This window comes from Fomitopsis serialis (genome assembly GCF_022376445.1).
Source record: "Fomitopsis serialis strain Sig1Antser10 chromosome Unknown B0H18scaffold_29, whole genome shotgun sequence".
Classification (NCBI taxonomy): Eukaryota; Fungi; Basidiomycota; class Agaricomycetes; order Polyporales; family Fomitopsidaceae; genus Fomitopsis; species Fomitopsis serialis.
The window spans coordinates 114,059-126,930 of record NW_025954989.1 but is presented as its reverse complement, the minus strand read 5'-3'; the positions used below and the strand labels follow the sequence as shown (position 1 = coordinate 126,930).

Sequence of the window (12,872 nt, the reverse complement as noted above, 5' to 3'; positions counted from 1 at the left end):
CGCAGGGCGAAAATAGATTGGTGGCTGGGACGTACATCAGTTGAGTTCTACTGTCGGGAGGCATTCACCGGGCGTCGTCGGAATCCCCAAGTCACAGCGACGATAGTCACCGGCGCTGGACGATGCTGCATAGGTCACGCCGGTTGTTGTGAGAATCAAGAGCTTGGTCGAGTCAAGTCCGAGCCTGAAACATCCTATCGTAAGCACATGCATACTGCCTTCATGCCACCGGGAGACTACTCAACTGAGCCATTCGGTCATAGAAAAACTCCCTTTGAGCCTCATATGATATTTCCGGCCGCCAGGTACGGCCCTCTTCTGAGCTCTCACTCGCGACAGATCGAAGGCTATGAGCGCGGTTTGAGCAATACGTCAACACAATTACAAAAAGAATTGATTTCACGAACGTGTATACCACTGCTTGTCTTCTTCGTTCTGATCCACTGAGAAGTTGATGGCGAATCTCGAACCCAACTTGAAGCGACACCCGGTGCTTGAACGTGTGCACTCAACCTGAGCTTCTAGCAGGCAAGTATGAGGGTTTCTACACGAGAGCCGCCAGAATGTGGCAAAATCATTGTAAATTTGCAGAAGTCTGCGCCAGACAGGCGGACTCCTTCGGCCCAGTCTGAGTACATAGTGCATTGTCATTGCTCCTTGGAGTCCGAGTCTCTCGGACGTGGAATGCACTTCGCATTTCCAACGACCGGCAGGAACAGTAATCTTGAGCTTGTTCCGTTATACAAATCATGTAGAATGCAACAGTCGACACATCTCGAGCACTCGACACTGCCACGGCATGCCAGAATTAGTGAGCAGTCAGATCATCCCAGTGTCACTCACAACTTGCGGAACCGATGGCGTCAGGGACACATGAATGCCATGGCCTAGTGCACCCATAGTTAGACCTATTTGTTATAAAACGGTACAACCGCATTCTGCTGTGCCTGTGCTCTACCAATTGCACCGTGACCGACATCGTGAACTACGGTGGAGTTCACTGCAATGGTGCAGACCAGTCATAGATTGCCGCCAAACGGGACGGAACTGCAGAGTTTGACGCGTAACTAAGTGTTAGCACCGCTCGAATGCGACGTTGCCTCTGGTCAGGGGTCTCGGAGAGATGGCGACAGCAGTTCAGACGAGTATGAGGCAGCCTTGGTCGCCCGCCGGGCCATTAGCACGATCTACGCATCCTGCCGGTCCTCGTCGGTGTTGCCATAATGGGATATCGGCGTCGCTCGGCAACTCGGCGCGCCTTCATCAGAGGCCGCTGAGTTTCACGCTCACATCTCGAGATTGTCCTGACGACGCGCTCCGGAGCCTGAGCTTGGCCTGAGCGCATACTTGGTATACTGCCTTTAGTTCACCAAACTGCACGAAACAGCTCGGGGCGCCATGCTCCTGTATGGATACGCCGTGTCATAGAGAGTTAAGTCAGTTGTCCTGTTCCTTTTATGCCGTTCCGGGCCTGAACTGACTACACCAATGTTTCAGTACAACCACTGCGTATGTCGCTGTCAACGCTTGAGCATAGCACAGTGCATTATGCATCACTGCGGCGAGACTATGTCTAATTGGGCGACGGTCTGTCCATTCCGCTTAACTCGATCAGGTCACCGGCCTTAGTCCGCCTCACAGTGGTAACTACCGGCGTACACTATGACTTGGTAAAACATGCCAGTTTCGAAGGCACCATCTAGCTTTCTGAATGCAATCCAAACAAGCGTCGATGGTCACCACATCTGGTACTACTCGCTGGAATTTGGGCGGGGGATCTGCTGAGCTTCCCGAAGATCTGATTTCAGGTAGGAAATACCGGTGTCAGAGTTTCAGAGAAACCGCCATGCAGTCAAGAGCGTAGCGCAGAGGCCCTGCTGCATGAATAAGCTACGTGAATATCCTATTTCCATATCCTTGTACTGGTTGAGTAGTATGCAGATCACAGTGCTGTAGTCGTCGACGCCGTCGCTGCGGCTTTGCTGCCGAGTTCTCCAAATCCAGCGGTACACAGCGCCCCAAACGTCTGTCACTGTCGACGCCGATGGCAGTCTGTGTGTCAGTCGGTTTGGTGCCTCCGTCGGGCAATGGATGCTAAACTACTCTGAGCTGGGTACCGTGCGGTTCCGAGCGCTGCTGCTTGTCCAGTACAGCCGCGATTCTTGGTAACAGGTACGCCGTGTCACTTTGTCCCAGACGACTGACTCTGTGCTCGACTTGCAGCCATGTCAAGATTTCCCTGTGCCTCTTCATTACAGCACACCCAACGCGTAACGGACAGCATTGGCTATGATACTGCTCCTCGGCGCCCCAGTTCGTTGGTATAAAGAGCAGAGGCAAATATGCCTCATCCTCAGTCTCATTCAGATTCTCAATCGCTCATACAGCCTAGAGATGACTTTCTCTACTCTTTCGTTCGCTCTCGCAGCTCTTGGGCTCGCAACCGCCGCCTCCGCACAGATTGGACCCATTACAGATCTAGATATAATCAACGCAGAGGTCAACCTCGATGGTTTCCCGCGACAGGCCGTGCTCGCTGGTGGAACGTTCCCTGGGCCCACTATCAGTGGAAACAAGGCAGGTACCAGCTCAATGCAGTGTTGTTCCATGAACTAATTGGCTCTCGTAGGGGGACAACTTCCAAATCAACGTCCACAATTCCCTCACTAATGAGACCATGGACAAGACCACTACTATTGTCAGTTCATGTCTTCTACATCGGTTTGTTGGTTTCTGACGTCGTACATGTGATTCCTCAGCATTGGCATGGCATATTCCAACACCACACTAATTGGGCAGACGGACCAGCATTCGTGACTCAGTGTCCGATTGCCTCCGGTAATTCCTTCCTGTACGACTTCGATGTCCCTGATCAAGCCGGTAAGTGTCAGTCCACTAGAAATTTTCATGTATACCAATCCAGCCGTTTCAGGTACATTCTGGTACCATAGTCACTTGGGGACCCAATATTGCGATGGCCTTCGCGGACCGTTTGTCGTGTACGATCCGGAGGACCCTCACAAAGACTTGTACGATGTAGATGATGGTGAGTTTCGACGCTTCCACTCCGAGGAACCTCACTCATGACGCGAATGATACAGAAACTACCATCATAACGCTTGCAGATTGGTACCACGAGGCTGCCGCCCTGATCACCCCGCCAGCGTGAGTAGAACGAGTGTCTATGATCGATGGAGTCGTCGATGCTCAGAGTTTCGGCGCTTTACAGGGACCCCGATTCCGTCCTCATCAATGGTCGTGGTCGTCAGGCGAATGACACGATCCCGCCACTGACTGTCATCAACGTCGAGCACGGCAAACGGTATGTCTATGTTGTCTTGGCCCATCAAACATAAACTGACGTCTAGCAGGTACCGCATCCGTCTCATCTCCATTTCGTGTGACCCGTACTTCAACTTCACCATCGACGGCCACAATTTCACCATCATTGAGGCCGACGGCGAGAACACGGTGCCGTTGCCTGGAATCGATGAGATTCAAATCTTTGCGGCTCAGCGGTACTCCTTCATCGTGCGTCATATGTCTACTTGCCTGAACAGACTGACTGACGCTTGGTGATGCGCAGCTTGACGCCAGCCAGCCTATCGACAACTACTGGATTCACGTCATCCCGGAGCAGGTCGGTGGAAATGGATCCGTTCCTACTCCCCCCGGTCTGGCTGTCCTTCACTATATTGGAGCACCTGAAGTAGACCCTAAAGCCAACGCTACCGAAGTCCCGACGCCTGAGAACCCTCTTTTCGAGCCGAACTTGCACGCGCTTGACGGACCTGCGGTACGTTGCCATGCTCCGACTCTACTCATGTACGCACGGTTGCTGACACAAGCCCCCCGTTGTTACAGCCTGGCGACCTTGACCCGGACTGCGCGGAATGCGATCTCGTGCTCAACTTCTCATTCGTAAGCGCTCTTCTACATGCAATGCGGTTCTACCGAGGCTTATGATATGTTCGAACACCTAGACCGCGCCAAGGTTCTATGTGAATAACGTCACCTTCGTGAACCCGACTGTCCCCGTGCTGCTCCAGATCCTTCACGGGAACTACACCGCTCAGGACCTCATGCCGGAGGGAAGCGTCTACGTTCTGCCGCGCAACAAGACGATCCAGATTACTATGCCCGGAGGCGTCTTGAACATCACGCATCCGCTTCACTTGCACGGCGTGAGTGTTACTGGCGTCTGACACTCCCTGCGACTCTGACATAGTTCCGTTCCAGCATTCGTTCTCCGTCATCAGGAGCGCCGGAAGCAATGTAACGAACTTGCAGAACCCTGTCCGTCGTGACACCGTCAGTATCGGGTCGGCCGACACAGACGAGGTCACCATCCGGTTCACGGTAAGCCGCACTCCTCTGCATCTGCATCTTCCGTGTCATTTCTAATCGTCCCTAGACCGATAACCCCGGCCCCTGGTTCTTGCATTGCCACATCGATTTCCACCTTGCGGCCGGCTTTGCAGTGGTCATGGCTGAGGACCCTACGGACGTTGCGAGCTACGTGGCGCCTGTCCCTCGTAAGTTTGGCAGTTGCACCACTCTACAACCGTACTGACGTGTCCTTTCTTCAGCCGCTTGGGACCAACTCTGCCCTATATACGACGCTCTGCCTTCCACTGCGCAGATCCTGACACCCCAGGCCGCCAACTTGAGCACGTACAGCGTTTCAGTCTCACACTAAGAAGACCACACCTTCTCTTGTACTGGACAATCATCTTGGATATCAGTTATTTAAAGTGCTTCGGCAATCTCCTCTCTCTTCGTTCTTCTCGGTGCTCTTCCGCATTAATCTCCCTCTAGTACTGAGCGTAGTCTCAAGGTAGTATCGATTGTAAATCTGTGTCTCGGGACTGCTAATTGGATAGCTGTAGTCCATCGTTAGATCGTACTTACATACACTGTAATTTTCGCAGTTGAATATAATCACGGTTCTTTCGCTGCGATATCACATTCGGGGACCAAGCTTCTATTCAACCCATCCGTTCGCAAGGATCCGACCTTTATTAAGTCATTCGCTGTAAGATCGCAAGAGAGCGCGGAAGGCGAATGAAGGTGACTGTCATAGTTGAGTACGACGATCATGACGTCGTCGCTGCTGTGGTATCTGCTGCCAGTGAGATGCCATCACAACGATCCGTGATAACAATGACTTCCAGGTGGTACACTGAGTAGCTATGTCACAGGTAGTATGTCCATATAGTACACATACAACTGCAGGGATCCAGTATAATCGCGCAAGCACATATAAAATGCAGGATCGTGAAGACGTGTACTCATGAGCGCCGCCTACACGAACGTCCGCCCCATGCCATCGCACACAGAACAAGTCTGCTCGTCAAAATCAGAATGTGGTGATCCCAGATCCGCCACACCGCCAGCACAACCGTCCACCTAGCCTTGGGTCTCCAGGACGCATGACCGTCGCACCTGGCGGCGGGTTGTCAGCTAACCTCACAGTGGGTGGTGGGCGCCCTGTGCGGAATCGAGGTAAAGCCCCATCGGGATGCCACCGCCTGCGACCGGGATCATGCGCGACGAACTGCCTCCGGAGTAGCCGCCGGGTGGACGCGATTGGGATGTTGCTCGCGAGGGCGGTGAGGACGTACCAGCCAAGTGTGGTGGGGTGAAACGTGGCAGAGGCCGCTGGTAGGTGAGACGTGCGCCAGAAGGGACAGACGCGGTCTTCCAGTCCATGGAAGTGAGTGGGCCCGAGAACGGACGGGCGTACTTCTCCCAGCACTTGTAGCACGGCGTCGTGGGATCGTTGTTTCGATAGCCCGCGTTGTGACCTATGGAAGATGCACACACAGCAGATCATGGGGCAGTGATTGCGAACGATGATGCGAGAACGTACATCTTCGACATTCGTAGAACGCAGGGTACACCAGCACTCTTCCATTGCGCATGAGGGGGTGGCCCGGCTTGGGGGTAGCTGTCGGCCGCCCGTCGTCCCCATCGTCGCCGCCAGCAGCCGTCTGTACAACGTTCGCTCCTCCTGCCGCGTAAAACTCTCGTGCGAAGTCCGAGAGCGGGCCGGATGCGATGATGCCCGCGTTGTCGGGAGCAGTGCGCGGGCGGTCTCGCGTTAGCGACGGATGCCTCGGTATCGCGCCGCCATGTCCAGGGTACTGCCCACGGTCGTTCGTCGAGGCGCTAGGCCTGTGTCCGCGCTGCCGGTCTGCAGAGTTAGGCGAGAGGTAGTCGCGGGGAACGTTCTGAGGTTGTTGGAAGGGCCGCCGGGGCCCGAGCTCGATTGTCGACTCTCCATGCAAGGTATCTGGCGCGGGTGTGTACGCCGGCGGAAGCTCTTCCCCGATGAGGTCGTCAGGGAGTATGTGATGCCCTGAGCTCGAGTCACGGTCGCGCGGCGGTAGTGGTGGTAGGACGGTGCGCTCTGGGTCTTCGGGTGGTAGATCAGGGGAAGGCGAGCGTCGTCCTCGCTCTGATTCTGGCGCAGACCGCGTACTGCCGCCACTCGATTGGGAGCCTCCCGTCGCATTAGACGACGCCGCACGATAACGGAAAGGATTGTTGTCTGAGCCCATGCGTGTCCTGTCACTAGAGGTGGGCTGGCTGTGGCAAGGATGGTTGCACAAGGTTGTGGAAGAAAGCAAGCGGCGGAAGGCGGGTTCAGCACCGCGACAACGAGGCACGAGCACTGTTTATGAGCGCTGCAGATCGCCGTCTACCCCGCGACCGGTATGAGTGTCCGGGAAAAGGCTGCACGGGGAGAGCGCAGGCATTCTAAAACGGACGGCTGCAGTGGCTGCGCACGCAGCACGGCTACCGTCTCCGTAGCAGCGTCACGGTATGGCCACTTTGGCCCTAGAAGCGAGGTCGTGCCAGAGAACAAAGGGACTGAAGCGACGGAGAGCCAATGCCGCGGCGGCGCGGCGTGTTATTATATGAGATGAGTGCGATAGTATATACACGTGGAGTAATCTGCTATGGCCATCGACCGTTCTCAAGTGCCATCCTCCTTGCTACTCAAGCTTCTGAAGAACTCTGCATATGCGTGTTCGATGTCGAAAAGGAGCTACAGAGAATAAGGTTATAAGCCGGAGTTTACGAGGCAGACCCGCATCGTCGTACTCGCCTGTCTGGATTGTTCCTCTGTGATCTCTTCAGAAGCCTTCATTCCATTCAGCGTGATGAGCCTGCAAGTCTTATATCAGTACCATGCTCTACGAAAGCGGGATGGACATCTTACCAGCTAACCATCTTACCCCGGCCCTCCCAATCCTTGCTGCCCTTGAAACGCGCATACCCGGTCACCAACTCCTGTAGAATGGGGTGCAATTGATCCTTCGCACGGAAGCCCAGCTTCAGCGCATCCATGAAAGTTATGAAGTTCTGCCACGCACGATAAATAGAGAAGCAAGATACATTCAGAGATTAAACGCACCTGGGTCGTCTCCGCCACCCACTTCCCAGTCTCAGGCCCAGCCTCGCTGGAGTGCTCGACTGTAGCAGGCACTCCGACCTTCAATCTATGTAATGCAGCAGGGTGATCCATCTGCCTTGCATGAGTCTCCGCATCGTGATTGTCATGATAGGAAGACTCACGCGATATCGACTCATGAACTGCTCTATCGAGGGAACGTCCTCCCCAACAAGTTTAAGCATGGTCTTGTACTGCGACAGCAACCGTGTACATGCCGGGGAATACCTCTTCACCGTCGCCGCTAAGATGTCCTGTCCACAGCGAAGAGCGCGGCGAAGTACTCACTCTGCTGCCGTCACCGAGTCGCGCACATACGCGCGCTCGAGATACTCGAGAGCAACGATGACCCCAAACAGCGTCGCCAGGAGGCCATACTTCTCGCGCTCGGTATTGGTGGTGTACAGCCTGACCTCTTCGTCGAGGTTGAGTGGTGGCGAGGTCAGCGACATGGCGGTCGTGAGCGTTGTGGCTGTTTCAATCTCGATATGATAGCCTCCTAGAGCCGATCTGATCTCGGTCGAGTGATGGTCCCTGGTACGATGCCTAACACGAGCTTCTCTCGACCCAGTTCGAGAGTTTCGCAAAACAATCCCAGTCATAGTACATATCAGCTTGAATTATCACGAATCATTCATTATAGGAAAAGAAAGAGTATCAACAGTAGAAGGTCCTAAAGTATCGTGTCCGTACAGTGTCCCAGTGAGACAATAGAAAGCAGTATGTTCAAGTTATCCGTGAGCATGTCGTAGATCGTCCGAACAATGAGTGGGGGGGATAGGTGTGTTAAGCCACTAGTTTACCCGGATGAGTACTTTCGTACTTGGGGCACAGTTCATTCCACGCCGCTGCAATCGATGTGTCAGTGCGCCCAGAAGACGTGGTCAGGAGTTCATGACTTACGGGGGATGGGAGCGACAAATCCGGGAACGTCATCAGGAGCCTCCGCCATGACTAGAGCAAAGCCGGCGGCCAAATGGAAGTCGATGTGGCAATGCATCAACCAGGGGCCGGGGTTGTCAGTCTGTGCGTGTGGGTCAGCACCGCTCCTGGGACGACTAGCATGGAGTGAGTGTGGGACGTACAGTGAAGCGTATGATAACCTTGTCGGTTGTGTTGGTCCCAATGCTGACCGTGTCCCGCAGTACAGGGTTGACATAGTTAGTGCCGTTGCTACCGGCACTCTGGATAACGAAGAATGAATGCTGTCAAAGTCACGGTTAGCACCGATGGTGGTATATATACAGGAGCGATAAAACGCACTCCGTGCAGATGGATGGGGTGGGGTCCTGCGCGTAGGCCGTGCATGGTGACCTGTATCGTCTGGTTCCTAGGCAAGTACTGGACGCTGTTGTTCGGCATGAGGTCGTGTGCGTTGTACGTTCCGTTGAGGATCTGGAGGAGCACTGGCACCGTGGGGTTCTGGTAGGAGGCGTTCAAGTACGAGGTGCTGTTCACAAAGAAGTTCGTGCCATTCTGTACATCATGAATCGATTAGAACCAAATTTGAGACGATACGGAGTTGTGACCCACGAATGAAAAGTTCAGATTGAGATCGCAGTCTGTGCATTCGGGGTCAAGTTGGGGAACCTGCGAAGAGTTACGGCTTCAGAGAGGCCGAACGTTTCAGGTAGTGGCCAAACGTACGGAGACATTGCCATATACTCGCAGGTTGGGTTCCAACAGAGGGTTCTTCGGCTGGGGAGTGACGGTAGTATTGCCACTCGGATCCTCATCAGCTGCACCGCGGTACCGCAGGATAGCCAGACCGGTGGGGGTACCGTTGACAATCTTCTCCGGAGTGGCACGGATCCAGTAGCTCCCGTTGGGCTGGTTCGCTTCCAGCTATGGCACGGCGCGTCAATTACCGCCAAGGAGGGATATAGGCATTACACGTACGACGAAGGAGTAGCGCTGGGCAGCGTGGATCTGGATTTGGTCGATGCCCGGTAGGGGTTCCGTGTTCTCGCCGTCAGCCTCGATGATGGTGAAGTTGTCGTGGCCATCAATTGTGAAGTTGAAGTATGGGTGACACGAAGTGGAGATCAGTCGGAAGCGGTATCTGGTCGCGCGTCAGATGGCCAATCAACAGACATATTTACCAACACGGACCGTTTGCCTTGCTCGACCTCGATGACGGCGACCGGAGTGTCTTGTCCCGGTAGACGGGTCAGACCGTTGATAAGTACTGAGTTCGGATCCCTAAGGTCTGCGTCAGTGCCAAAATTTTGTGCGAATATGGTGTCTGCTCACGTCGGGACCGGCAGCTCATTTGCAGGCAGGTGATACCAATCAGCGAGCGTGATGACGGTCGTATCTATCAATATGCCGCGGTGAATGGATTTGTGCCATGCGTGGCATCGTTACACACACCATCGTCGACGTCGTATAGATCCTTGTGTGGATCGTCGGGATCGTATACGATGAGAGGCCCGCGCAGCCCATCACAGTACTGCAAACCTTCATGGCTGTGATACTAGAAGGTACCTGCATAGCAATGAGCGAATAAGCAATGTAGCAACAACGGTAAGACGCACCTGCTTGATCCGGGACATCGAAGTGGTACAGGAAGGAGTCGTCGGCAGCGATGGGGCATTGCGTGACAAACGCTGGACCGTCTGCCCAATTAGAGTGTCGTTGTTTAATACCGTGCCAATGCTGTCATGTGAAGGTTAGCGGGAACGAAGACGAGTGACACCAAGCAAGGTTCAGAGTACTCACAACGGTAGTTGATGTCTCCATTGTGACATTAGTGAGTTGATTGTTTACGTTGATCTGGAAATTATCCCCCTATGACCGACGCTATCAGTGTCTGATGCAACAAACATTGGAAGAGAGTTGCTAGCCTTGTTGCCCTTGATGATCGGTCCAGGGAAAGTGCCATTCGCCAGCACACCCTGACGAGTGAACCCGTCAGGAGAAATCTCCGCGTTGACGATGTTGAGTTCGGTAGAGAGAGCTGAGGCAGAAAGTACAAGGCTAAGGGAAGCAAAAGCAGGTCCGAAAGAAGAATAAAACATCGTGAGGAAGAAATGTTCGTGTGGTAGAAGGATTGAATGAATGAATTAAAAGGCGACTTGGTAGTGAGGATACTGGAATTCTTCTCGCCCTCTTTATACCGTCTGAGCGACCGCTGAGAGCGGAACAACGAGCCCCTCGCCATACGGCCATGACGGTTGCTGTACGGAAGAGGTGCTTCCGTTTGTGCGCGCAAAAGTGAAACAGAAACATGAAGGCTGTCAAGAAGTCGACCAGTGCTGCATACCACTATAGCTTGCACTGGTTGCGTAGTGGTAGTACGGCTGAGGCTTCCAGTAAAGACCCTGCATACGGAACAGCCCGCCTTGCTGACGTGAAGAAGACACCTGGGAGAGTGATGCGGAACTCGTTAGCCGCGTCGCAAGCCGTTCGTGAAACGTACTTTGTATGCCGTCGCCAAGATGGGCTAGTACTGCATAGTACTGCAAGTTCGCGTCGGTGCAGATGTCCGGAATCGCAGCTGTCGAGACACTGCGGCAAGCCGGGGCGTCACTTGAGCGCCGCGTGCGTTCGGTCGCAACATACGTAGGCGTTCAGGCAAAAAGGTTAACGCTCGAACAATGTTCGACTTCCTCATGGGGCTTCACGATCCATTATGAGGGCGACGTTCGCACAGGTGCTTCTTGATTTCCCGGATCCCTACATCGGGTCATAGACTCGCTTTTACAGTGACAACTCAGACTTGAAGATGACATGCAGCCGAAGAGATGCGTCTTCATGAGAAAGACTGTGCGCGCTTTGCACCGTAGCGCTCTCCTGAACACCTACAGAATGATCGTTGTGAGCTTGCTGTGCTTGTAATATCGAGAGATGACATACTCCACGCCGGCAGCCACAGTCCGAAATCTAGTCTCATACACCCTCAGTACTCTTGACTTGTCAGGCCTTCAGCTTCAGGCCGTGGTGCCGACAACGCAACTAATATATTTGACACATGAAACATCACTACTGTCTCTGCGGACAAACACGCTGTCAGTAAGTACAGCGGGCGGATGGACCGTGACATTTCTATGTACTCGGAGTTGCTATGACGGGAAGAGAATGATAGGTGGGAAGAGCGCTGTGCTGAGCGTTGGCTGAGCGCTGAAAGAAAGAAATGACAGGAATCAGTGATGCGTGACGCGTGACAGCCAGGCGTCCGACTGCATACCTTAAAAAGGGAAAAGCCGACGCAGCGGGGCTTGTCGATATGGTCCAGGCACTATACTAATTACGTAACATATCCGGATCATGTGCACCGAACAACCATACAGTACGGTGAGTACCGTACAAGTACCGTATGTGATTTTGTCTACTCCGTCCGATCTCTATAGTCCACACGCACGAACGTCCTCGTATTGAATGACTGCAACCCAAGTATCTTGGGCGACGCTTCCCTGCGGAGATTCACTTAACTCATCTTCACCTTTCAGAGACCACCGAAGGTGGGTCAGAGACTCTGCAGGGGCTGGCTGACCTGACGTTGACTCGGAGCCTCGACTCGGAGACACGCTATGATCGTGAACGGAATCTGAATTGCGATTGTCGTGGGATGGAGTAGAGCTCATGGCCACCAGCTGGTCATCGATGTCATGCCCGGGTACGTTCTCGAACGCGACTGTGTACACCTGAACGTTGTCTCAACGTAGCCTTGGCCGCTGCGTCATTCGTGTCCAAATGCGGTTGATGCACGCGATTCTCGGCCTGTATACAGCAATGTCTTCGTGCTGGCAGCTGCGGCACACTGATCAGCTCAAAGCAAGGCTCCTATGAGCGCATCGAAGCCTACTCTGGGTTGATGCACGGTGCATGAGGAAGCATGGATGCGAGGGCGTGTGCAGTCTCCTGCTCATACGTCTGTCGTCATGGACTTGCAGGGGCTCAGTGCACGCGAACCGGAGTGCAAGCCTCGCGCATGTCGCTGCAGCTTAAAGCCATGGTGCGTTCGAGTCTTGTCGCCAGTATCCTCAGCACAACACTCTACGAACGATATGCCGTTCTCACCCAAGGAAGTGGCAGAGCACAACACAAAAAGGTACGCACCCGATGGGTCTCGTGTGCATTTCGTAGAGGTCTGATCGCACCCTCACAGCTCCTGCTGGGTCATCATTGACAAGAAGGTGTACGATGTAACTGACTTCGTACCCGTGAGTGCTCTTTGGCACACATGCCGACAACGGATACGGGCTCATATTTATATTCCACAGGAGCACCCTGGTGGTCCTCGCATGATCATGAACTTCGCAGGACGTGACGCGTCGACCGCCTTCAAGTCATTCCACTCGCCAGATGTGTTGGCAACAAGACTACCGCGACACAAACATCTCGGCCACATAGGATAAAGCACCTGGAGATCGGGAACGTGCACGTACCTATCAGTTACCACATACACTGG

The 12,872-nt window shown here is 53.9% G+C and overlaps 5 protein-coding genes across 5 annotated transcripts; 2 read left to right on the top strand and 3 right to left on the bottom strand.

The window, feature by feature from the left end:
* Positions 1-2,394: 2,394 nt before the first annotated feature.
* Positions 2,395-4,573, top strand: B0H18DRAFT_1084860 (laccase; the record flags this gene model as incomplete). The annotated part of the gene is made up of 12 exons (XM_048031846.1): positions 2,395-2,577; positions 2,630-2,698; positions 2,760-2,880; positions 2,933-3,046; positions 3,102-3,165; positions 3,230-3,322; positions 3,369-3,531; positions 3,587-3,796; positions 3,865-3,921; positions 3,984-4,184; positions 4,240-4,359; positions 4,415-4,573. 12 exons carry the CDS (start codon positions 2,395-2,397, stop codon positions 4,571-4,573), a joined length of 1,554 nt encoding a protein of 517 aa, XP_047893937.1.
* A 397-nt stretch (positions 4,574-4,970) lies between these two features.
* Positions 4,971-6,865, bottom strand: B0H18DRAFT_1004414 (uncharacterized protein). The gene is made up of 3 exons (XM_048028485.1): positions 5,873-6,865; positions 5,529-5,807; positions 4,971-5,490 (listed from the first exon to the last, which is right to left on the bottom strand). The coding sequence occupies exons 1-3, from the start codon at positions 6,561-6,563 to the stop codon at positions 5,360-5,362; spliced, it is 1,101 nt and encodes a 366-aa protein (XP_047893936.1). The 5' UTR covers positions 6,564-6,865; the 3' UTR covers positions 4,971-5,359.
* A 22-nt stretch (positions 6,866-6,887) lies between these two features.
* B0H18DRAFT_1004411 (vacuolar protein sorting-associated protein 28) lies at positions 6,888-7,914 on the bottom strand (the record flags this gene model as incomplete). Its single annotated transcript, XM_048028484.1, has 6 exons — positions 6,888-7,054; positions 7,115-7,175; positions 7,229-7,371; positions 7,424-7,534; positions 7,585-7,687; positions 7,748-7,914. The coding sequence occupies 6 exons, from the start codon at positions 7,909-7,911 to the stop codon at positions 6,983-6,985; spliced, it is 654 nt and encodes a 217-aa protein (XP_047893935.1). The 3' UTR covers positions 6,888-6,982.
* A 331-nt stretch (positions 7,915-8,245) lies between these two features.
* On the bottom strand, positions 8,246-10,479 carry B0H18DRAFT_1084857 (Cupredoxin; the record flags this gene model as incomplete). Its single annotated transcript, XM_048031845.1, has 11 exons — positions 8,246-8,307; positions 8,363-8,483; positions 8,545-8,664; positions 8,723-8,881; positions 9,107-9,304; positions 9,359-9,521; positions 9,713-9,776; positions 9,833-9,919; positions 9,997-10,117; positions 10,181-10,249; positions 10,282-10,479. The coding sequence occupies 11 exons, from the start codon at positions 10,477-10,479 to the stop codon at positions 8,246-8,248; spliced, it is 1,362 nt and encodes a 453-aa protein (XP_047893934.1).
* A 1,989-nt stretch (positions 10,480-12,468) lies between these two features.
* Positions 12,469-12,819, top strand: B0H18DRAFT_1118664 (cytochrome b5-like heme/steroid binding domain-containing protein; the record flags this gene model as incomplete). The annotated part of the gene is made up of 3 exons (XM_048033826.1): positions 12,469-12,512; positions 12,570-12,624; positions 12,685-12,819. The coding sequence occupies 3 exons, from the start codon at positions 12,469-12,471 to the stop codon at positions 12,817-12,819; spliced, it is 234 nt and encodes a 77-aa protein (XP_047893933.1).
* Positions 12,820-12,872: the final 53 nt, after the last annotated feature.

Excerpts from the sequence above, each read along its gene's own strand:
- B0H18DRAFT_1004414 (XM_048028485.1), bottom strand. The coding sequence starts at position 6,563 with ATGGGCTCAGACAACAATCCTTTCCGTTATCGTGCGGCGTCGTCTAAT. Across the intron at positions 5,808-5,872 it reads GTTCTACGAATGTCGAAGAT|GTCACAACGCGGGCTATCGA; the intron begins GTACGTTCTCGC and ends CATCTTCCATAG. Across the intron at positions 5,491-5,528 it reads CATGATCCCGGTCGCAGGCG|GGCGCCCACCACCCACTGTG; the intron begins GTGGCATCCCGA and ends GATTCCGCACAG.